This window comes from Pseudorca crassidens, chromosome 4 (genome assembly GCF_039906515.1).
Source record: "Pseudorca crassidens isolate mPseCra1 chromosome 4, mPseCra1.hap1, whole genome shotgun sequence".
Classification (NCBI taxonomy): Eukaryota; Metazoa; Chordata; class Mammalia; order Artiodactyla; family Delphinidae; genus Pseudorca; species Pseudorca crassidens.
This window is the reverse complement of record NC_090299.1, coordinates 51,446,120-51,469,919: the sequence shown is the minus strand read 5'-3', so window position 1 is coordinate 51,469,919 and position 23,800 is coordinate 51,446,120. Positions and strand designations below refer to the sequence as shown.

Here is a 23,800-nt window from a genome sequence, read left to right as displayed (position 1 = left end):
TGAAAGTAGAGTAGTTGAATCTCAACAGAAGTGTCAGATTTCAGGCTTGGATATGGGGCTTCAACAGAAGAGTTTGAAAGCAGTGCTTTAGCCTGTGATGCAAGGAGTATGCCTGGACACTGTGGCCTGGCCACGGTTATAGATAGCAGCATCCCTCATTTAGTACCGTTGTCTTCACTTAAGGACATCTGTGTGTGTGGATACATACCAACAGTCCGTTGTCCATCCAACCTTCCATGTTATCAATGAAATACCAGACTACTTGTTATGTTTCCTTTTTTTTTGTATTACCCACCTTATGAGGCATATTGTAATAATATGTGAAGTTCTCTTTTATCTTATCCTGTAATATGAAGCAGTATAAGCATAAGACCTTTTTCTTTAGAATTTAGTGAATGATGCACATCTTTGGGTTATGGGAAGGGATAAGCTAGATGCTGGGCTTCACAACTGCAAATCAATTTGCAAAAGACTATACGAAAGATAATGCTTAATATAATTCAGCTTCTCTTCCATTAACATCTTGAATTATGGTGTAAAGTTTTTATTTTTTTTTTCTAGAAATGTAGCTGACGTTAGCATTCAGGTATACAGTTCAGTTTATCTCTAGTGAAGAGTCTTTTAAAATTAAGTTAAATACAGCACAAGAGACATAGAAAATCGATAATATTTCATTTCTTTTAAGTAAGATCTTTCTGTATACATTTGCTTGGGGTGCTTATAAATTTCTCCCTTTACGGAAGTATTTTATAATAGATGTCAGTTATAGATCTAACTGTAGCAAAAAATAGTGCAGGTTCTGGAGTACCTTTGATATGTCAGATAAAAACTGCTTAGCTAAGTATTAGTGTAGGAAATAGTGGTACAGTCTCTTAAATGATATTTTTAAAATGTAGTGATATCAATGGGAGAGCATTTAGGACCTTAATATGAGAAATACTGTAGGATTCAGTACATTGAGCTTTAAGATACTGTAAACTGCTTTGCTTATTGGATTACCTATCATAACACTTTATATGGAGTAGAGATACTAAAAATATTTGCGGATGGATGTGAACTTGACTCACTAATATATTCTTTTTTGTTTACTCCCGTTTACTAGTGATATGTGATTGAGTTAGTATTACGTTTAGTCTGAAGATTTTTATCCTAATGTTAGCTACAGTTGTAGTGGCATTAGCAAGTCATTGATAGAACTGGTTAGAACTAATTTGTTAAATATTGAAATTTAACATTGGGAAAATTTGTTTTTTAATAGCCACGTATGCATTAGTAAATTTAAAAGCACCCTCTAGGGGTGTTACTGAGGAAACATTTCTTTTTTTTTTTCTTTTTAAGAAATAGCTAAGTACAAATTAAGGACAAATTAACCACTCATCAGGTTCCTTTCACACTACAAGTGTAACTGCATTGGTGATTATTGTGGCAGCCATGACTAGGTAGAATAATATTCTAAATTGGCCCTCACAATTGAAATAAGTTTTTTTGTTGTTAGGGGGGAAAATGTAGGAGTCTGTAAAAGACATTTCCTGGTTATCAGATTTGTTTCTGCTTATGAGAGGTTAATGAATTTGAGAGTAAGAATTACTTTTTTTTTTAATTTTTGGCGGTACGCGGGCCTCTCACTGCCGTGGCCTCCTCCGTCACGGAGCACAGGCTCCGGACGCGCAGGCCCAGCAGCCATGGCCCACGGGCCCAGCTGCTCCGCGGCACGTGGGATCCTCCCGGACCGGGACACGAACCCGCGTCCCCTGCACCGGCAGGCAGACCCCCAACCACTGCGCCACAAGGGAAGCCCAAGAGTAAGAATTAGATGCAGATTAAGACTTTGGTGTATAATATAATGAAGAAGAATCAACAGTTAATATCTAAGTTAAAATGTGTGACTCCTTTTTTCTTTTTTAAACAACGCTGAGCATTTATTTTATTTTATTTTATTTTTGGCCTCGCCATGTGGCTTGTGGGATCTTAGATCTCCGACCAGATTGAACCCGGGCCTTCGGCAGTGAAGGTGCCAAGTCCTAACCACTGGACTGCCAAGGAATTCCCGACACTGAGCATTTAAATTATGACCTAGTTACTTCATAGTAGATGAAAATATAAATGAAACCGAGGAATTCTACTCTTCATTAACTCTGGTGTGGTACTAAAAGATTATGAATTGTTTCAGTTGCAGGAAAAACTCTTGATTTTTAAATTTCATTTGATTTTCTTATTGTTTCACCTTCTGAAGTGAACATCAATATTAGTTTAAGAAGGAGGGGCCAGGAAATCTTTATATGTCTAAGAAAAGATGCCTACTCTTTTTTCTGTTTCTGCAAGTGGTGATAACATATGCATCCTTAAGGATTTCTATACACTTTTTTTAATGACAAAAGAGAAAGACTTATTACATATAACAGTATGTTTACTTATAGCTTCATTCAGTATGACAGATGTGGGTGTTAACTTTTTGAATATAAAAAGAATCAGTACATTTTAGTGATCTAAGATTTCATCATTCTGGCATGCTGAGAATTGATCTTATAAAATATCCTAAAAATTTAAGAATGACTATTAAAGTTTTTTAGTTCAGAATATAAAATATACTGTGTTGACAAGGATAAAAATGTTTGTGGTCTTAAGGAGACTCATTAATAATTCATAAACCTGGTAAGAATTTCCCTCTTTTTAAAATCTTTACCTAACAAAAGCTGGAGTTAGTCATCTACTACGTACTTTAGAAATGAAAAAGCTACTCTGGGTCTCACTGTGGGATCAGACTATCCAACCCTCACCTTAGAGAAAACTGAAGCCGCTTACGTGGCCTTTGAAGTTGAAGTATCATTTCCTCCTGTCCCCACTTGGGTACTCCGTTGGCCCTTGGCTCTTCGGTGCATCATTAGAGTTTTTATGTTTTGACTGTGGCTGGAGGAGGTCAGTGCAAATGGGTTTTGTTCAGCTGCAGACTCACTTGGGCAGATTTTCGTTTCAACACTTTTAAAGTGCTTACTAGGAGAAGAAAATACAATTTTAGGTCAAACAGTTGCCAACTTAATATTTATTTGTAGGTTTATTAAATTCTCACATACACGTGCACATGGGATTTTGTACTTGTAAAATATATGTATTTTTATTTTTTACTACTGGGTATACACTATTTTTCAGAGTAGGATCAAGAATACAATTTTTAGTTTTTAGATGCTGTGTTCTTTTAATTGAGTTAAGGGAATTGTTAATTTTAAGTTTATAATATTTAAAGGAAGTACATTTTTAAACTGCCTCTTCCTAAGTCTGGCACATACTAAAAGTCTGGCACGTTTTTCTTGCTGTTAGGAAAGCAGTGGTGAAGAAGATAGAAAGTCCCCGCTTTCAAGGAGTTTTTCCATTCTAATAGGTAGTCATAGGCAATATTTATTTAAGCAAATTAAAGAGAAATTTCAGACTGTGGTAAGTATAGTGAAGGAACCAAAATAGGTAATGGTGTTGGAGGGAGATTGGGAGTTGGGGGTGGGCAGAGTCGGAGAGCTACTTTAACAGGGAAGTAATAAAGAAAGGTCTCCTTACATTGTGACAAAAGGGACCACTCTTGGAATCATCTGGGAGAAGAGCTTTCCAAGTCCAGGGGAAACAGGTACAAAGGTTCTGACATGTTCAGGGATTGGAAAGGAGGCTGATGTGGCTAGCATATAGTGAGTGGAGGGAATGACTGTCACTGAGTTGGGTGTGTTGGCTGGGGTGTATCACGTGGATGAAGAGTTTGATTTTTTTAACACTTACAGGAGGAAGTCATTGGGAGGGACATGATCTGATTCATGTTTTTGAGAGACCACTGTGGCCTCTGTCTGGAGGGGTGGGAAAGTAGGCAGAGAAGTCATTTAGAATCTATTGCTGTGGTCCAGGGGAGAGGTTAATGGCTGCTTGGACTAGAGTGGTAGCCCTGGAGGTTCTGTGATTTGGTAGCCCTGGAGGATTTGTGATAGATATGTGATAGCCCCAGAGCAGGAAATGTGCTGGTTCTTTACCTTTAAATCCTGTGGTTTCTGATAATTCTGGCAGCTTTAAATCTTTCTATATTGTGGCAAAGGAAAAGAATTGCTCCTAGGGCATATGAAGGAGTTAATTCACAGCATAGACTGTACACCAATCAGGGTTGTTTTATTAAATCTAGCAAGTTGCAGTGAGTATTTATTTGATTTTCTTTAAATGTAACATTTTGTTGTTGCAGGAAATGTTTTCATATTTGTCCAACCAACTAAAGAAGCTGTCAGAAGCCTACAATGAAAGAGTGTTGCATACACCTCACAATCCCATATCTTTAGGTAATTTTTTTTCTTTAAAAAAAAATTGTACTTCTGAACCATCCCCAGTGGGAAGCTGGTGTTTCTAGAAAGAGTATGAATTCTTTCTGGTTACAGTGATGTTTCTAATTTCATTACAGTGCTAATTTGTAAATTTTAAAAGTTTAGTCAGCCTTTATAAATGCTGTAATGTATTTCTTTTTTTTTTAACATCTTTATTGGAGTATAATTGCTTTACAGTGGTGTGTTAGTTTCTGCTTTATAGCAAAGTGAATCAGTTATACGTATACATATGTTCCTATATCTCTTCCCTCTTGCGTCTCCCTCCCTCCCACCCTCCCTATCCCACCCATCTAGGTGGTCCAAAAGCACGGAGCTGATCTCCCTGTGATATGCGGCTGCTTCCCACTAGCTATCTACCTTACATTTGGTAGTGTATATATGTCCATGCCTCTCTCTTGCTTTGTCACAGCTTACCCTTCCCCCTCCCCATATCCTCAAGTCCGTTCTCTAGTAGGTCTGTGTCTTTATTCCTGTCTTACCCCTAGGTTCTTCATGACGTTTTTTTTCCCTTAAATTCCATATATATGTGTTAGCATACGGTATTTGTCTTTCTCTTTCTGACTTACTTCACTCTGTATGACAGACTCTAGGTCTATCCACCTCATTACAAATAGCTCAATTTCGTTTCTTTTTATGGATGAATAATATTCCATTGTATATATATGCCACATCTTCTTTATCCATTCATCCGATGATGGACACTTAGGTTGTTTCCATCTCCAGGCTATTGTAAATAGAGCTGCAATGAACATTTTGGTACATGACTCTTTTTGAATTATGGTTTTCTCAGGGTATATGCCCAGTAGCGGGATTGCTGGGTCATATTGTAGTTCTATTTGTAGTTTTTTAAGGAACCTCCATACTGTTCTCCATAGTGGCTGTACCAATTCACATTCCCACCAGCAGTGCGAGAGTGTTCCTTTTTCTCCACACCCTCTCCAGCATTTATTGCTTCTAGATTTTTTGATGATGGCCATTCTGACTGGTGTGAGATGATATTGTAGTTTTGATTTGCATTTCTCTAATGATGACTGATGTTGAGCATTCTTTCATGGGTTTGTTGGCAGTCTGTATATCTTCTTTGGGGAAATGTCTATTTAGGTCTTCTGCCCATTTCTGTATAAGTACCGCACGCTAACCGATGGTGCCATTGGAGCTCCAAGGTCTTCTGCCCATTTTGGGATTGGGTTGTTTGTTTTTTTGTTATTGAGCTGCATGAGCTGCTTATACATTTTGGAGATTAATCCTTTGTCGGTTGCTTCATTTGCAAATATTTTCTCCCATTCTGAGGGTTGTCTTTTGGTCTTGTTTATGGTTTCCTTTGCTGTGCAAAAGCTTTGAAGTTTCATTAGGTCCCATTTGTTTACTTTTGTTTTTATTTCCATTTCTCTAGGAGGTGGGTCAGAAAGGATCTTGCTGTGATTTATGTCATAGAGTGTTCTGCCTATGTTTTCCTCTAAGAGTTTGATAGTTTCTGGCCTTACATTTAGGTCTTTAATCCATTTTGAGCTTATTTTTGTGTATGGGGTTAGGGAGTGATCTAATCTCATACTTTTACACGTACCTGTCCAGTTTTCCCAGCACCACTTATTGAAGAGGCTGTCCTTTCTCCACTGTACATTCCTGCCTCCTTTATCAAAGATAAGGTGACGATATGCTGTAATGTATTTCCAATATAAAACCTATACGCTGAAAGAATTCAAATCTATGTTAAGTGTTATACTGAATATATGGAAAATAATACTTTTAACTCTTGCTTCTCACCAAAATAACTTGGTCACTGATAAGGACTCTATATAAATATTTTAAAATTTCTACCAGTTAACAAAACACCATAACATTAAAGATATTCTTTTAATTTTTAATGCTGTTATTATTTATTTTCTTGAATATGCCTGTGTTAGAGAAATCTGTATTTATGATCATTTCATTTTGTCATGTAGTACAAGAACTACTAAACAGGATAAAAAGAATGTTGACTTTTATGCATTTAACTAACTTTTAAACTTCATGATTACCCCTTTTAATTTGTGAATATATATAGTATAATATAGTTCATATTTCATGTATATCTGAGGAAAGTAAGGAAATAATAATTTGTAATTGAAGTCTTTTTCAGGAATGGGCTTCCTTGGAAAACCATTTGACCACTGATAGATAATAAAATCACCCCAATCAGTCCTTTGTTGGTTTATAATCTATGTAGATATTATAGAAGGTGATACGGTATGATTTGAATCCCAGTTCTGCCATGTACTAGCCTCTAACTTCCTTTTCCCTGTCTATAAGTAGAGATAATGATCCCTCACATACAAAGTTGTTAAAAATGGTTGAGATTATATTTGTAAAGTATCTAGTATAGTAATATTATCCGTGTCATTGTTCCATTTATTTAATTGGAAAATTCACTTTTTGGAAGTGTGATATGGAAATTCTCTTCTGATTCTGAGCATGTTTATGTTAACATATTTTTATCTGATATGGAAACAAATCCTTACTATAATTTATGAAATGCATTAAAGTGAAATGGTGCCATGTGACAATGAATAAAAAGTGATATCTCCATGAAATAAGACAGTCACAAAAAGACAAATGCTGTATGATTCCACCGATATGAGGTACTTAGAGTACTCAAAATCATAGACAGAAAGTGTAATGCTGGTTGCCAGGGGGAGGGGAAAATGGGGAGTTATTGTTTAATAGGTATAGAGTGTCAGTTTTATAAGATAAAGTTATGGGGATGGATGGTGATGATCGTTGTGTAACGAGATTGAATGTATTTAATACCACTGAACTGTATACCTAAAAATTGGGTAAGATGGTAAATTTTATGTTACATGTTTATTAGCACAATAAAAAAAGTGATGTCTCTGTGATTGTTTGTTTCTTAAGTGGTTTTGTGCTGGTGAACCAAGGCTCACTGGAATACTTTTTTCTTTTTCAGCTATGACGCTTAAAACACTAGATAAACACTGTGACAAAGCTGTCACTCGGCTTGGCTCCATGCTTTTTACCAGACAGGTTTCTGGAGCCAGGTAAGTATGTTTAAAAGAGGATTAGATTTATTTCACTTTTCAAAATTAACTCTAATAAAGCACCTTTCTTTAACAATAAGTCCCCCAAGTATGTGCTGAACTGCACCTGAGAATTCATCGTGGAGGAAAAGAATGATGAGGTAGAGGATCTGCAAGGCTGTCACACAGTCAGTCACCTGTGGAACGTGAAATAGTCACAGGAAAGATACGAATCTTGTTTGCTTTAATAGACATATAAAAACAAAGTTCATTACCCCTCTGCAAAAATTTTTGTCTTTATTTTCCTTTGTTAGATTATCTTCAGTGGTGTCACATTATGGTGTTAGAAATAAGTTGTCTTCATTACTAAGTTTAAGTGAAAATGTTTTTAAGGAAAAGTCCATTTCCCAAACTGAAAACGCTATGCAATTCTTGTCTAAGTACTGCCTTTGAAAAATCTCCTTTTTGCTTTTATATGTACATAGCTTAAGATGAATTTCATTTTTCATTTTATGTTTGATGAGGTCAGAGAAAAATGACTTGAAAAGTACCTTGCTCTAAGTACTCTTCTTTACGTGCTTCTGCTAAAGAATTTCTCTCTGACTACCAGAGGTTAGAGATTTCACATCAAAGAACAACTTTTTAAAAGGAAAAACATCTTAGATTAATTCACTTTTTACCTTGATGAGCTATATCTATACGCAGCCTAGTTTTGACACTTCTAAAATGGTTTTCTTGGCCTTGGTTTTTAGTGTTGCCACTATTTGTCTTTATGTTTAGGTTGATCTTAATTGAGTTCTTAGAAAAAAAGAGTACTGTTAGAAATCTGCTTATATCAAGTATGACAGTGAAATCAAGCTTTAAAAATGCATGTACCGTTGCTGAATTTAATGATTGCTGACCATCAACCCACTGTAAGCAGTTATGTAATTTCTGCTGGATCCTGGCTTTAAAACCCTCCATTGCATAATGTGATCAGATAGATGTAATTCTAGTCTATTGATTACTTGAGGCGATACACGGCAGTTAATCAAAGTGGTTTGATTTACAAACTTAAATATTCCATTAAAGTGTGTATATGTGAAATCAGATTCTGGTATTTGATACAAAAACAACTTTCTTTTTACCTTTTTGAAGATGTAAAGGTGTTTTTGATTCCTAGAGCTTGTAGCTCTTTAATAGAAGATAAGTAAATGATAAGCATCAGGTAGTACTTCCTATGTGAAGTGCACTGTATAATTTTATTTTAAGGCCGCAGTCTGTTTTCATAGGCTACGATTTATGGCTGTTATTAAACTTCTTACTAAGTAGGTGTAAGGCTTAGTAACACAGCTTTCTTTTGTTTATGGGTGAAACTCTGTTAACATCACCAGACATACTAAATTGGTAAATCTTTTCCCTTTCAGGGTTGTGCCTCTTGGGTCTGTGCAGACTGTGAGTGGCTACACTTTCAGAGGCTTTATGTCACATACAAATAATTACCCTTGTGCTTACCTCAATGCCGCATCAGCCATCGGTATGAAGACACAGGATGTGGACTTGTTCATAAATAGACTTGACAAGTGTTTAAAGACAGTAAGAAAAGAACAAAATAAAGAGAGTGATGTATCTGGAGTTGACAATTATGATAAAACTGAAGATGTGGTTATAGAAGAAATGGCTTTAAAACCAGATAATGTACTTCTTGGCACATGCCAGGATTCTTCCTGATGACATGTGAAGGGTTTCTTTGTGATAATTTTAAAAAAGTGATGAGGCTACAGTATAAGCTAGCAGTTTAAAGACAAGACTTGAGATTTTTGAATTGAGAATTTCATGGAGAATATTTGGTCAAGGAATAGAACATGGTCTGAGCTAGCCATTGACGATTGTTACATTTGTTGTTCTTAGACTGCCTCAATCATTATCCTTAACAGGTTATAATGTACAATTAGCGTTTTTCTAATTGTTAAATATTTGCCAAATAAACATTATGATTCAGATAATTCTTACTAATATAATGATAGTAAAATTACACATTACTCTAATTCTCTTTGAAATGTGTGGACTGCTTTCTTCTGACCATTCTCTATCATTCACAAATTACTTATGTTTCTGACCACACGGAATTTGGAAAGATCGCTAATGCTACTAATTAGTAGATGTTTGTTGATGTGTGTAAGTCACAGAATGCCTGTAAAATGGACATTTCCCAGGAAAGCAGAGTCAAGGTGAAGGTGTAAGCTTTAATTTTTGCTCGACAGAAATGGATCTCAACTGGGGATGATTGGCTTCTTATATCTAAGTAACAGCTGGAGATATTTTTGGGGTTTTTTTGTTTGGTTTTTTTTTTTCGGCCATGCCACACGGCTTGTGGGATCTTAGTTCCTCGACCAGGGACGGAACCTTCGCCCTCAGCAGTGAAAGCGTGGAGTCCTAACCATTGGACCACCAGGGAATTCTCTGGGGATCTTTTTTTTTTTTTTTTGCGGTACGCGGGCCTCTCACTGTTGTGGCCTCTCCCGTTGTGGAGCACAGGCTCCGGATGCGCAGGCTCAGCGGCCATGGCTCACGGGCCCAGCCGCTCTGCGGCATGTGGAATCCTCCCGGACCGGGGTATGAACCCGTGTCCCCTGCATCGGCAGGTGGACTCTCAACCACTGCGCCACCAGGGAAGCCCCTGGGGATCTTTTTTGATTGTCAAACCTAGTAGGATGCTATTGACATCTAGTGAGGGGAGGCCAGGGGTGCTGTTCAACATCCTACAATGGACAAGACAACTTCTCAAAACAGATTTATCCAGCCCAAAATGTCAGTAGTGCTGAGGTTGTTAAAAACTTCTTTAAAGTAAAAGAACTCCTCAGTAAAGAGAAGTTTTCCATAGCAACTTGAATTATTCAGTAGTACTTCAAAGAAGGTAGCTCTATGAATGTTACCAACTAAGCAGCATATAGATTTTTTTTTGTTAACATCTTTATTGGAGTATAATTGCTTTACACTGTTGTGTTAGTTTCTGCTGTATCACAAAGTGAATCAGCTATACATATACATATACCCCCGTATCCCCTCCCTCTTGTGTCTCCCTCCCACCCTCCCTACCCCACCCCTCTAGGTGGTCACAAAGCACCCAGCTGATCTCCCTGTGCTATGTGGCTGCTTCCCACTAGCTATCTGTTTTACATTTGGTAGTATATATATGTCAGTGCTACTCTCTCACTTCGTCCCAGCTTACCCTTCCCCCTCCCCATGTCCTCAAGTCCATTCTCTACATCTGCATCTTTATTCCTATCCTGACCCTAGGTTCTTCAGAACCATTTTTTTTTTAGATTCCATATATATGTGTTAGCATACAGTATTTGTTTTTCTCTTTCGGACTTACTTCACTCTGTATGACAGACTCTAGGTCCATCCACCTCACTACAGATAGTTCAATTTTGTTTCTTTTTATGGTTGAGTAATATTCCATTGTATATATGTGCCACATCTTTATCCATTCATCTGTCAGTGGACACTTAGGTTGCTTCCACAGCATATAGATTCTTAAGTGAAAACCGAGGTTACCATTTCTAAATATGTAATTACAAATTGTTAATATGGCATGTGTGCATTTTTCCATTTGGGAAAGTGAAAACTTTATTCCATTGTTTTGCTTCAAGGAGTCTGTATATTTGGTTGGTTTGTTCAGGTGTTTTGCACAGCTGTCATTAAGAGTGGTTAACATGGGGATTCTGAACATATTTTTGCTGGAGAGGTGAAAATGATGGAGTATGAAGAACAGGTGTATTCCCTTTTCATTGCCCATATGCTTACTTTCTGAGTCTGAAATTCCAGATGTACTGGCTATAACTATTACATTTGTTTTTAATTTTAAGAAATAGACTGATGTCTCATAGCCTAAGGAGTTAGTGAAGCCTCTGAATGCACCAAAATGTCAAAGCTGTATTTCTCAAGACTTGCTCTGTGGAGCATTTTTTCCTAAGAGACGCTCATGGGTATAAAAGGTTCCACGGACAAATAAGTTGGGGACTTTGCAAACCTGCCTATTGGCATATTAAAGTTTCTAAGAATTCCTTCTATTCCAGTTTGAATGTATCCTTATCTAAAGATGGAACCCTTTTTTTAATTAAATACTTACCGACATCCCATTGAACGAACTTTTGAAAACACTGCAGTAGAGAATGCCACGTAGCTTTCTGGATGGTGTTTTTCTCTATTGTTTTGGCATTGTAAACTATGTTAAATGTGAGCTCAGACAGCTGCCACTCCCACGGGTAAGTTAGAATATTTTGGACACTGGCTTGACAACCTTGGAAGTCAACTGTGTTGAGATAAAGTACTTAATTAAAAATATTGTAAAGATTACTTTAAAATTAATGTATCTTTGGGGTTCAGATATTTGAAGTGTCTGGGTTCTTTAAATAGCTATAATAACTTCTTTCAAAGGGGTAAATCCTGGATTAAAAAATTGTATACTTTTTTAATGTGAACTTGAGACTGAATTGTAGAACTAATAAGCTGAAGAGTTGCTATAGACCCTCTGGAATCTGTGAAAAGGAATGAAGTGATGTTGCAGATGTAGATGCTGGCAGTGCAGCATACCGTCCACGTAAGCCAAGATTGTTTTCTAGAACGAGTGATCTATATTGTGGGATCATCATTTAGTTTAAAAAAGGCCAGAGCCGAGAGACCAGCAAATGTTTTCTCATCTGCAGTGTATCAGCAGTTCTTGGGCTTCAGCTGCTGAATAGATAATAATTCTAATTGAAGATAAATTACATGAACCCACATGTGAGTGATAGATATGTTATAACATTTCATTCCTGGTGCATAAAAATCAGCTGCAGTTTTTATTATTAGTCCTTTCTTTTCAGAGGTTTTGGAATTCCAGCTCTATTCCTGCTGGTTTCAATTTGACCTTGAGGTCGGAGAAGTCACAAGAATTTTTGAAGGGATGTTGTAGGTTCTGCATATTGAGGCTTTCCTTTGCCACCACCCCAGTGTCGTTTGACTTGCTGTCTCTCATCTCCACATGTAAGTATAAAAAAGCATACAGTTATTTATTTTAGCCTGCTAGTAATGATTGGTAATCCTCATAATTGGCCTCAGTTATTCTCGTACTGGGGCAGAGGGGCAACGGATGATATCTTTTCCAGTCAGTGACTAAGATGTCCTTTTCTGTCTTTATGATCCGACTGCCCTTATTAAGACTATCAGGTAGAATTTTGGAGTTTGGTTTTTAAAGTCATTGGGCTGTGGTAGTCTGCCCCGAAAAGAAAATTGAATAACATGAAATATTCTTTAGGTCACCGAACGTATTACTAATTATACACACAGCAGGGAAAGGTATTTTAAATCCAATTCTCAATTTGGCTCCTAAGTTCTCTGCTGACAAATTCTCCCTCTGTGTGATACTAGCCTTAGGAACTCTGTGTTCAACTATAAATCTTTTTATTTAGCTTTTTGCATTAGTTGACAAGGTGTCCGAATATGAACTGTTGAATACAGTTATGTTCAGCCAATAGGCACTTGATATGCAGAATGATAACTTTTAAGTTTTTTCTAATATTTTGCCATAGCACATACCTCTATTGTGGTTCTGTTTCTCTAACCACTATAATAAGAACTGTAATTGAGGTCTGAGCTATGGGATGTGCTTTTATTTTTAGACTATATGGCTGTGATAACGTTTTAGGAAAATTAAAATTAAAACAAAGATAATTTTTTTTAACCAGCAATGTTACTTTAATATTGAATTAGTAGCTCATCATGAGTTAAATTCTTGTGTTCTTTCATAGAGGAAAATAGCCAACAATTGACGACAATGACAAACCCTGATGAGTCTCATTGATAATACACTCAGAGAAATTTTTTTGAATACATCCACATTTGGTGCATATGAAAGTTGGGTTTTCTTTCCCACTGTCTAAGATGTACTAATTTCTGCCAAGCCCTTAAATGGTTTTGTTATGTTTTGCATTCAGGAGGCTGACCTTATTTTGTAACTGAATTTGTGTACACAGAAGTTTGATCATTTCAGAAGTTTGATACCTTCTGAATAATCTGATAAAAACAATTGAATATGCTGTTAACGTATAACATCAAGAAATCCAGTGAACAGTCTTTTTCCTTGTCTGTCAAATTGTGTTGATTATTTGTCTCTTGTGGCTACTCAGTGTACAGGTCTAAGACTTACCCACTGCTTCCTTTTGTGCCTTCCTTTTTACTTGCATGCTCTTTGTTGGCCATTATGGTAACATACACATGTAAGATGATGAGTTCAAGGCTAATGAATATATCGTTATAATTTTCCACCTAATGTTCTACAGTTCAATCTAAGACCTTAAGCAAAATCTGGAAATGTTTATATGGTCTTGTTTTTATCAAGTGGTATCAACTTGAACTTTCAGAGAAATGTGAGGAAAGGCTATGTTCTTCATATTTATACATATAAATGTTTAATTGTGGGGGATTTTAGCTGTTAGAATTGAAGCTGGTGTCAGCCTGCTAACCTGTATGTTACACTAAAAGAAAAAGATGTTTCCAAAAATACTTTTGGTGTAGACTATGTATAAATACAACTAAACTGTATAATTTATTACATGAAATAAATTTTTAATAGATCATTGATAGTGCATTATATTATTTTACCTAATCACTGCTCCAGATACAATTTGAAAGTACAGATAACTAACATTAAATTACTTGCCCATTTTTTGATTCAGTCAACAGTATCGACTTGCCCAGAAATCAGCAAGAAAAGGCATACTTTATAATGAGAATCATGAGTCACGGGGGTGGAGGCTAGATTATTTAAAAAAGAAAAAAAACCAGCAACCATTTCCCAAAGGATCTATTGACTATAGAAAGTTGGAGGCTTGGAAGTATTGAATCTTTTCTAAAGGAAACACCTTAATTAAAAATAAAATAGTGTCACTTCCTTCTTCAGCAAATTTCATTTTTAAATTGTACTATCTGAATTTTACATGTAGTTCTCATTTGATTTGGAATTAGATCTCTGCACTGGTACTTACTGACCATGTGAGTTCACATATTTAACCTCTCTGAACCTCAGTCTCGTCATATGTGAAATGGGTACAATCCTATAAGATTGAGAGTTAAATGAGATAACAAGTAAAGTGATTAACTCAGTGCCTAAAACATAGCACTTGCCATTAATAACTGCTATGGTGGTCTGCATAAAGCTATAATGTACCAATTTGTACTAGATTTAAATTAAATTTCAAAAATTAAAATTTCTTCATTAGTTTATTAGTAGAATGTTTTTTGAGAGGGAGTTATCAGTGAATTTTGCTCATCTCCAGTGGAAATTAAAAAGTATGTACTTGATTTTAGATGACGATCTTTTTTTTCTTTTTCCAGAATTTTTCTACTTTCATTTTTATGAGTTTCTTTTTGTTTTGTGTTTACACCTGAGTTGTTTTTTGTTTGTTTGTTTGTTTTCGCGGTACGCAGGCCTCTCACTGTTGTGGCCTCTCCCGTTGCGGAGCACAGGCTCCGGACGCACAGGCTCAGCGGCCATGGCTCACGGGCCCAGCCGCTCCACGGCATGTGGGATCTTCCCGGACCGGGGCACGAACCCATATCCCCTGCATCGGCGGGCAGACTCTCAACCACTGCACCACCAGGTAAGCCCCCTGAGTATTCTTTTTAAGAAACATATTTAAAGTGCATTAACTATTTTATGTACCTGAAATTTCAGATCACAACCCAGCAAAAATGTACCGAGAAAGTTCATTCATTGTGACTTCCACATCAATTGTATTATCTGACCAAAGTTTTTGGTATAGTCAGCAGACCTGCAAGCATAGCAGTTTATTATATTTAGCCCTATTCTTAAATGACTTTATAGTAGAATGACTGATCGTGGCTCCCAAGTTTACATCTTTGTAAACTGAAGAAGAATCTGAAAAAGAATATATTATATAAAACTGAATCACTTTGTTGTATATCTGAAAGTAACACAACATTGTAAATCAACTATACTTCAATTTAAAAAACTGTAGCTGTGTTTATTGGCCTGATCTTGATTAAATCCTGTTAGGTCAGATGGAAAAAAAGAAAATTGAGACTGGAACTGTATTCAGAGTTCTTGGTTCGAGCGGCTGTTTTCCTTGTGGCTCCTTCCCTCCCTTCTCTCCCCTTTGCTCCCGTCTTACTTGCCACTGTTGGATTCATTTCTTTGTCTTAAGTCTTTCTTTCTCCTGTTAAAGTGTAGATACATCAGGAAATAGATAACTGCTATTTATCCTTATCAGTTAGTGACATCTTAGTTTGTATGTGTTTATCAGATGTTTCCCTAAGAGTGGGTTATTAAAGAAAACTTATTATAGAAAATTTCAAACATATACAAAAGTAGAGCAAACCATATAATGAGGCCCAGTATTCATCACTCATCTTTGGCACTTGTCAAGTCCAATTTCGTGTCCCCTCTACCACCCTCTTATTTGAAAGCAAATCTCAGGCATTTCAAGGTGTAGCTCACATTTCAACATGGAACTCCTAAGTAAAGGACTCATTTTTTAAAAAGTCACAATACTATTATCACCCCCCCAAATTAACATAATATCTTGATATCATCAAATATGCTATCATTGTTCATTTCTCTAATTACCGTTTTTTTTTTTTTTTACATTTGAGTCATGATCCAAATAAGATCCCCTAAGGGTAGATTTTAGTGGAAAAGGGAGAAGAGGTGAGAAACAGATGGCTTGAGGAACCAGAGAAAATTAGACAAGTGCAGAGAGAAGGAGGCTTGAGATGGTGTTTTTCTAACGACTTTCCCATGGATTAATAATACTGGATTTATGAAGGATGTACTCCAAATGGGCTCCTAAAGATCTTCCAGAATGCTGGAGAAATTGCCATTTGACCTGCTCCAGGTTTCACTGGTTATCATAAGAAATGGACTTCAGTCCATAGTCGTGTATAACAATTCAATTTCAATGCTAACTTCCTTTACATAAGGCTGCGAGTTAGAACCCCAAATTAGATTAAGCCTATAAGGCAGTGGGGGTAATCATTCTAGATATATAGAGGGAACCCTTATTCTAAATAAATGTGTAGAAGGCTAGTTGAGTCATTGTGTTGGGCTCCAGCCAGCCAGGTTTAATGAGCAGTGGAAGGTTGAGTGCCATCTCAAAACCAGTTTTCAGAGGAGAAGGGAGGCAGACAGGGCTCCCCTCTGGGATGGATCAGAGGAGCTGAGTGTGACGCTCAATGAGAAGAATGTCTGATGTATCTCATGGACCACTTTAGAGAGACAGGAACTTTTAGGAAGTACTTGGGGCTTTTGACCAGATAAAAAGCTGAGAGAGTGTTTTTTCCACATTCCCCCCTCCAAAAAATGTGTTCATAGGCAGTAAATTGGTCCTTTACACCATAAAGGCAGAAAGTACTTTTAGCTAGAAAGCTGTCCAGAAACAAAAACAAAAAGAACAGAACAAAAAACAAAAGCAAAACCTCTCCTTGAAGAAGTTAACCTGGAAATGAAATTCCCCCTTTTAAGCTTTCCCCAGTAAGAACACAGTTCTGAGAATGGCTGACTACCCAAAGTCACACAGCTAATTAAGGTCAGAACTGAGGCAGGAGCCACCTACTGGCCTATGACAGGGCAGGGGCAGGTCTGAAGGAGGTGAAGAAACCCTTTGCAAGATAAAAAGTTGATCTAGTAAACATTGTCACAGCTTTTGGGTAAACTTTCTTTTTTTTCCCTTGTGAAATGCATCAGTTTCTCTTTGTGCCTTCCATTTCCCATGCCTGCTCTCACCATGTTCAATTTATGCCCTATTTGTCATCACCTGGTGACTCAAACCTTCTGGGGTGGAGGTGGTGGCAGGTGGGAGATAGGAGCCTTTTGCACAGTGACCCCTGCTAAGTTTTCTTGAAAGCCAGTAAAAATACTCATTAGTTTTAATCTACTAATTATAAGCAAATGGACATTTTAACCTTAGGAAATTCAGCATTTTTGTTTGCATTTATGATCATTGTCTATTTTCCATTTATTCCCATCTATTTGCAGCAAGTGCATTTTGGGGCCAACTTGGTTTATGCTGTTCCCCAGGAAACAAAAAGAAAATCCACAACCAACCAAACTGCTTGTATAGCCATTCCCATGGAGCCCAGTGCTTCCTAGGCATGAAATTGACTGACACACAAAGGCAGCAGGTGCGGGGCCACATGCCACTTGCCGCTTTTTTTTTTAGTGTGTGTTTATAATCAGTAAATGGCTGTGGATGTTTAAATGGTTCCCTAATACGATGGAGAGCGGATGCCATTATTACTTGAACTTGTATTGCCACGCAGATGGTGGAAATAAACATCCAATTCTGCACACAGTTTTGTTTGCCTCTTACTTTGAAAAGATCGCTGAGCATCAGGCATCCTCGGTGCCAGCAGGGACTCTTGGGCGGGTCGGGGTGTAGGCGAGCAGGGCTGCCGTCGGGTTCCAGATTGGCTTTTGTGTTGAGAGCCCCGAGGACAGCAGGTTTCCTGTAGGTGGCTGAGGGGGTTCATTGCAGCAGTGGACCCCACCCCTGAACTACCAGGCGGCAGCTCCAAATATCCCTTCCTACTCGAGACGTGCCTCACACCTTTAATCTTCTCTATTAGACAGAACTGTTCTCTACCTCAGGAACTCTCGCTGTACCTTCCTCTCCACCTTTCACTTGCTTAGACACTTCGGAAAATGGAGTTGGTTCAGTACTGTGGTGATGGTACCAGCTTTAATTTCACCCTCCTAGCTTCCCCTGCTGGTCCCTCAAATTGCCTCCTTCCTGGGGGTCATCGATCTACGTACTATATTTTCCTCCCTCGGCACGTTGGAGGACCTTAGTAAATATCTGTTGGTCCAGTGATCAACTGACCTGTTCACACTACAGAAAAAAACAGTAGGGTTTAACGGCAGCCTATTCCAGAAATATTTAAACAAGTGTTTTAAAGAGTTCGGAATAAAGATAGAAATGAATCTCTGTGATCTTTTGCAAATCAGTGAACAGAAAGAACAGGGAGGATGTGGGGATAGGGAAGTCTTCCTAGCACCTTGAGATTCCCCGGGGAGGAAGCCCACTCCTTGGGAAGTGGGTCAAACTTGGGAAGGCCAGGTAAGCCACTTCTCTGGGGCAGAGACACTGGCCGAATAGGAATACGGATGCTTGAGGGATGATTCCTCTCTGCAGGGCCAAAGAAACTGCTAGATGAGCGAGGGGCACAGGGTTTACACCAAAGGCCATTTCTAGCAGGTTTGCTCTGTTTCATTAACGAATCATGCAAAAGCAAAGCAGAACTCCCCTCCCCCAAACTGGCTTATTTTCCTCATGCCAACCTCCTTTCTTCCCATCAAATAATTTAGTAATCCTGCCCATTTCTATAGAGTGCTTTCCGGATTACAAAATGCTTGCACGTACACTATTTTGTTTTCATCTGCTGTCAGTCTCTGGAGCTGGGCAGGGCGTAATGATGATGTGTATTTTTGCATTTAAGCCCCAGAGAGGTTTGGTGATTTAGATAGCTTGTCTGGCCTCATTCCAAGGGGTAGGAGGGTCTAGAAACCCTGGCACTCAGGGCTCTGATGCTGGCCTTGGAGCTTTCTTGGAAACTTTGGAACAAGGATTAAGATCCTGTGCTTTGGAAGAGGGATAGGCAAACTTGTCCTGTAAAGAGCCAGGTAGTAAATATTTTAGGCTTCGTGAGCCACACGGCCTCTGTTGCAACTACTCAAAATCTGCGGCAGACAATATGTAAATGAATGGGCATGGCTGTGTTCCATTAACACTTTATTTATGGACACTGAAATTTGAATTTCATATAATTTTAAGAGTTGTGAAATATTCGCCTTTTGATTTTTTTTTCAATCATTAAAAGTGTGAAAACTATTCTTAGCTCATGGGCCACACAAAAATAGGAGGCTGGTTCGGTTTTGCTCATGGGCCACGGTGGGCTGACCCTCTTTTAGAGCTGGTTCTGCCATTTATTAAGCATGTAATTTCGGGCAGATTACCTAGGTAAGCCTCAGAGCTCTCAATGACAAGATTGGAAAAGTCATAATGATTTCCACCTGCAGGGACTAGAGGATGAAATGCAATAATTGTAAAGTGTTTAGCAAATCACTTATACAATTAGCCCTCAGTGGATGGGAGGTGTCATAATTTGATGATGCTACATTCTAGGGAACCATTTGTCCTCCCAAAATATACTGATAGGGGATTCTACTCTCTCTCAAACAACCTCAGCCTTTTCCACACCTGGTCCTAATGAAAATTTGTGTATTAAAGGGAAATCCAGATATGTCCACAGGACAGAAATACTTTTTTTTTTTAAGCCAAAGATAAACCTTTAAAAAATAATAACTCGTGGTGACAAGAAAGACCCAAACGAAATGAAAACAGGCTGCATGTTTGGCCTGCTGACAAAATCAGGATAAGGAGCTTCTGCTTTCCGGCCTTAGTTTCTTCATCTGTAAAATAGGGATAATAACCATGGTCTCTACCTCATAGGATGGAGGAGGAGATGAAACAGGATAATAGGTGTCAAGGGCATAGCGCGGTGCTTAGCCCGGGGTCAGCACTCCTCCAGGGCAGGTGGACTTCATGTTCTGTGTCTCACTGGCGCTCCCCTCCAAGCTCAAGTTCTGAAGAGACCGATGTTGATGCTGATGGTGGTGGTGAGGTGGGGAGGGAATTGCCTATTAGCTGAATATGCACCTTTTATTCCTGAGCATTAAAGAAACTGAGATCTTTGGCAACCCTTTGCTCCAGGCACCTAGAGGATTCAGCCCCAGGACTGGGGTCATGGTTCTGCGGGGCCCCGGCATCACCACGGGAGGCTGGGAGGGCAGCAGGAAGAAGACGCCTGTGAGCACAGAAAGCAGCTGAGGAGCTGAATCCAGGAAAAAATGCCGAGTCTGTCCGCTCAGCATGTGCCAACCTGGCCTAGATTTGCCCAGATCTGGCTCTCTGCTCTCCCTCTTCAGAAGCAGAAGCTTGTGACTTGGCACCTGCTTCTGGAAGCCTCCATAGACAGACCTTCTCAGATGATGCTACACCCTTGAGGTAGGAAGGATAGGTCGAGGCGAGAGCAGGGCTCTCGAGACCCAGGAGGCCGAGTAGGGTGTCTGTCCTCTTGGGCCTGAGGTTCCCTGCTCGTCAGTGGGAATCTCGGCCCGCACCCAGAGGACTCCTGACATTTGCACTGACCATGCTGCAAGGTGACCTTCTGCATCCTGCAGTGGTGGATTGTGAGGACCATTGGTAACCAAGCAGATGAAGTCCTGGGAGGTACAAATGAGGAAGGTCAGCCCTGTCCTTGGCTGTCCCTTCAGACAGCTTCATTGCCGGCCAGTCATGCCTTCTAGCCCAGGGGCTGCACTGGCAGTGATTTGGGGCCTGCATAGGGGAAGGCGGGTGGTGCTGCAGACTGAAGAGGAGCTGCTTTTGCCTGGCCCATCCATCTCTCCAGAGCCAGCCTCCCACCTTCCCACTCCCACTCAGTCAGTCTTATATAGGCAGCGCTGGCAAAAATTACAGGTCAACTGGCGTTTCAGTTCAGTGGGACTCCCCATGGCACAGTCAGAAAGGGCAGAGGCCCTTTCTGGACCGTTTATCTGTCTGAGATTTACTGAGCTAGTTTCTTCTCAGTATTCCCACCTCTCCTCTAGAACCCTGACTTTAACTGGGAATAACGGCACCTTTCCAATGGATTCAATTTCCCAGCTTGCCTTGGAGTTCAGTGTAGCCACCTAGTAAGGTCAGGCCAATGAAATGTAAGCTGAGTTATTGTGTGGGACTGCTGGAAAGTTTCCTTAAGGAAGAAGTAATACACATGTCTGTGCTTTCTTGTTCTGAATGCAGAATTCAGACGTGATAGCTGGAGCTCAAGCAACCGTCTTTGACCATGAAGTAGACACACCAAGCCTAGTGGAGTAGCTAAGTAGAAGGAGTTTGAGCCTCTGATGATGACAGTGCCATGAAACTTTCCCTACGTTGCACACCTGCAGACATTTTTCATGAGAGGTAGATAAACTTCTACCTTTTAAAACTCTTACTATCATGAGTTCCTTTGTTACATGCAGCTAAACTGATACAAGACCCTGCTGTGTGCCAGATACTCTTTCAGGTGATGGTGACACAGCAGTGAGGATGGTACATGTGGTAACCTGCCCTGTATACTCCCGTTGTAGTGGAGAGAGAACCACAAATGATGAAACACAATAATTCCAGGAAATAATCAGTGCTATGAAGTACAGAAAACAAGGTAATATTGAGTGAAACATGATTCTAAGCCTGTCACATGTATTAGCCAAATTAATTTTCATGCCAATTCTATGAGGTAGGGGCTATTAATATTCCCATTGTACAGTGGCCTGTGTAAGGACACACAGCCAGTGAGTGGACGAAGCAGCATGTGAATCCCAGCACTTAGCCTCCAGAGCCGACACCATTTAACAGTGGGCCCTGCTGCCTGCTGAGAGGCTAAAGAGAGAAAGCCACTCAGCTGGCATTGGGCCCTCTTATTCCCGTCCAATGGTCTTTATATCAATACTGTTTTCAGCATGGTGGTCCTGGGGTGTGAGACTTCTTAAGAACCAGCATCCTTAGAGTACCATCTGGAAGCTGCATGACCTTTCTGACCTGAGTCATGCTGTCTCTCTTCCATTGCATATTATTGGTTACAGGTGAGTCACAAATACTGGCCCAAATTTAGACCTCTACCTTTCTATATAGGAGTGTCATAGAATCTGTGGACATATTTAAAATCACCACACATATCAGTAAGGCATGCACTCAGTAATGGCCACTCTGGTTGGGGAAGCACCTGGGAAGAAAGGAGAGCACAGATGTGATGACTGGAACTCAAGCAGCCATCTTGGGCCATGAAGACTCCACAGAGAGACACCAGGAGCCAAGAGCACAGCACAGACAATTGGGACTGTGTGCAGTCAGTCTTTCCAGACCTAACCTAACATGGCTAGGTTCTGGAATCTGGGATGCTGAGGAGGCCTCTGTGCTGCCCCAGGCATCAATTCCAGTGATCAGTGCTGGCTGAATTCCCCTCGTTCTCCTGAGGGCCCTGTGAACTGCCAACGATTGCACCACCTGACTTGGAAATAACAGGGGCTGTGTCCAATTTAGATGTGCCCAGGCGCAGGGGAGTGTCTGTACCAGGGCAGGGCCAGATAAGCAAGACCATTTATAGATGAGCTGGTGGGAGCATCAATGGACTGTTTTGAATCATTGACATCTTGGAAGTGGTGGTTTTGAAATCAAACTGTCTTTGCAGGAATCAGCCTCAAATCCAGGACAACCTTCCAAGATAAGTCCCTGGAGAGTCCCCAAAGCTGTGGAATTGCCTGAGGTTTGGGGAATATGGACCAGGGCAGGAAAAGCTTGAGATCCTGCTCCAAAACTCTTCCAAGTCCTCCCACCCCATCACCTCCACCCCCTCATATCACCTCGGAGACAGTGAGCCACTTGCCCCAAGAAGTGTTACTAGATGGTTCACGGAATAGCAAACATAGGAATGAATATATATTATCATATATCATATATTACACATTATATATGTATTATATATATTATCATATATTATAAAAATATATTATCATATGTTATCTGGCTTAATCTTCACTGCAACCCTGCAAGAGACCATCATTTTCCCCCTTCTACAGAGGGGGTTACTGATATTCAGAAAGAAGTAAGTCACATGCCTAAGGTCACAAAGCAAGCAGCAAGGACAGGACGGAAAGTCAAACCTGCCCGGTTTTGAGTCTTATTTTTCTTCCTCTGCCTTATTCTAACCCTCACACGTTGATGAGACAGAGGGAAAATCAGGCTTGGACGAGCTTGAGATCCTTAAGTGACAGTGGATATAGCTCTGCAGCTGCCTTGAGTTATTCAAGAGTAAGCTTGGCCTGGTCAAGGACACGTCCTACAGGAGGGGAGAACTCTCCTTGCTCAGCAGGTCCCAGGTGTTGCCCTGGAGGCCCCACGGATCTGGTTCCACCCAGACACTGCCCAGACCATCTGCAGCTTGGGACAGCAGGGCTCTGGGCAGCTGGGGAGATGCCTGTAGAACTATTCCCAGAAAAGGAGAACAAAGGAAAATGTGGCTTATTAGTGGGGAAAAGGTGGAAAGGAGTCTGGAACTAAAGGAAGGATTTAAGTTTCAACGAGAAGACTTCTCTCCCTGCCTCTCATTCTCCAACTGGCTTTGACTGAGAACAAAGCAACGTCTTTTCATATGTTGAACAAATGGTTTGTCCCCAACAGTTCTTGGGAACCCGCACCCCAAACTCACCCTGGCTGTGACCTTAGAACACAACGGCTGGGGAAAGGCTCTCTGTCTGAATACTTCCCTTCCTAGAAATGAGACTGGTGAGCAGAGATTTGCGTCTCAGCTTGGCTTTGCTCCGTCGCAGAGCCACACTCCGTTAACATTACCCTCAACCCC

General features: G+C 39.7%; 1 protein-coding gene and 1 long non-coding RNA gene across 2 annotated transcripts in view; both read left to right on the top strand.

The window, feature by feature from the left end:
- Nucleotides 1-17,687, top strand: part of SEPSECS (Sep (O-phosphoserine) tRNA:Sec (selenocysteine) tRNA synthase) — a 43,819-nt gene extending 26,132 nt beyond the window's left edge. Inside the window, exons 9-12 of the mRNA XM_067735656.1 lie at nt 4,208-4,301; nt 7,288-7,378; nt 8,764-14,982; nt 17,376-17,687. Coding sequence (XP_067591757.1) covers nt 4,208-4,301; nt 7,288-7,378; nt 8,764-9,067 — 489 coding nt within the window. The 3' untranslated portion in view covers nt 9,068-14,982; nt 17,376-17,687. The remainder of the gene's footprint in view (nt 1-4,207; nt 4,302-7,287; nt 7,379-8,763; nt 14,983-17,375) is intronic.
- Nucleotides 17,688-18,418: 731 nt separating this feature from the next.
- On the top strand, nt 18,419-22,891 carry LOC137223608 (uncharacterized). Its single transcript, XR_010942949.1, has 4 exons — nt 18,419-21,363; nt 21,455-21,604; nt 21,902-22,025; nt 22,631-22,891. It is a non-coding gene; the product is annotated as an uncharacterized lncRNA (long non-coding RNA).
- Nucleotides 22,892-23,800: the final 909 nt, after the last annotated feature.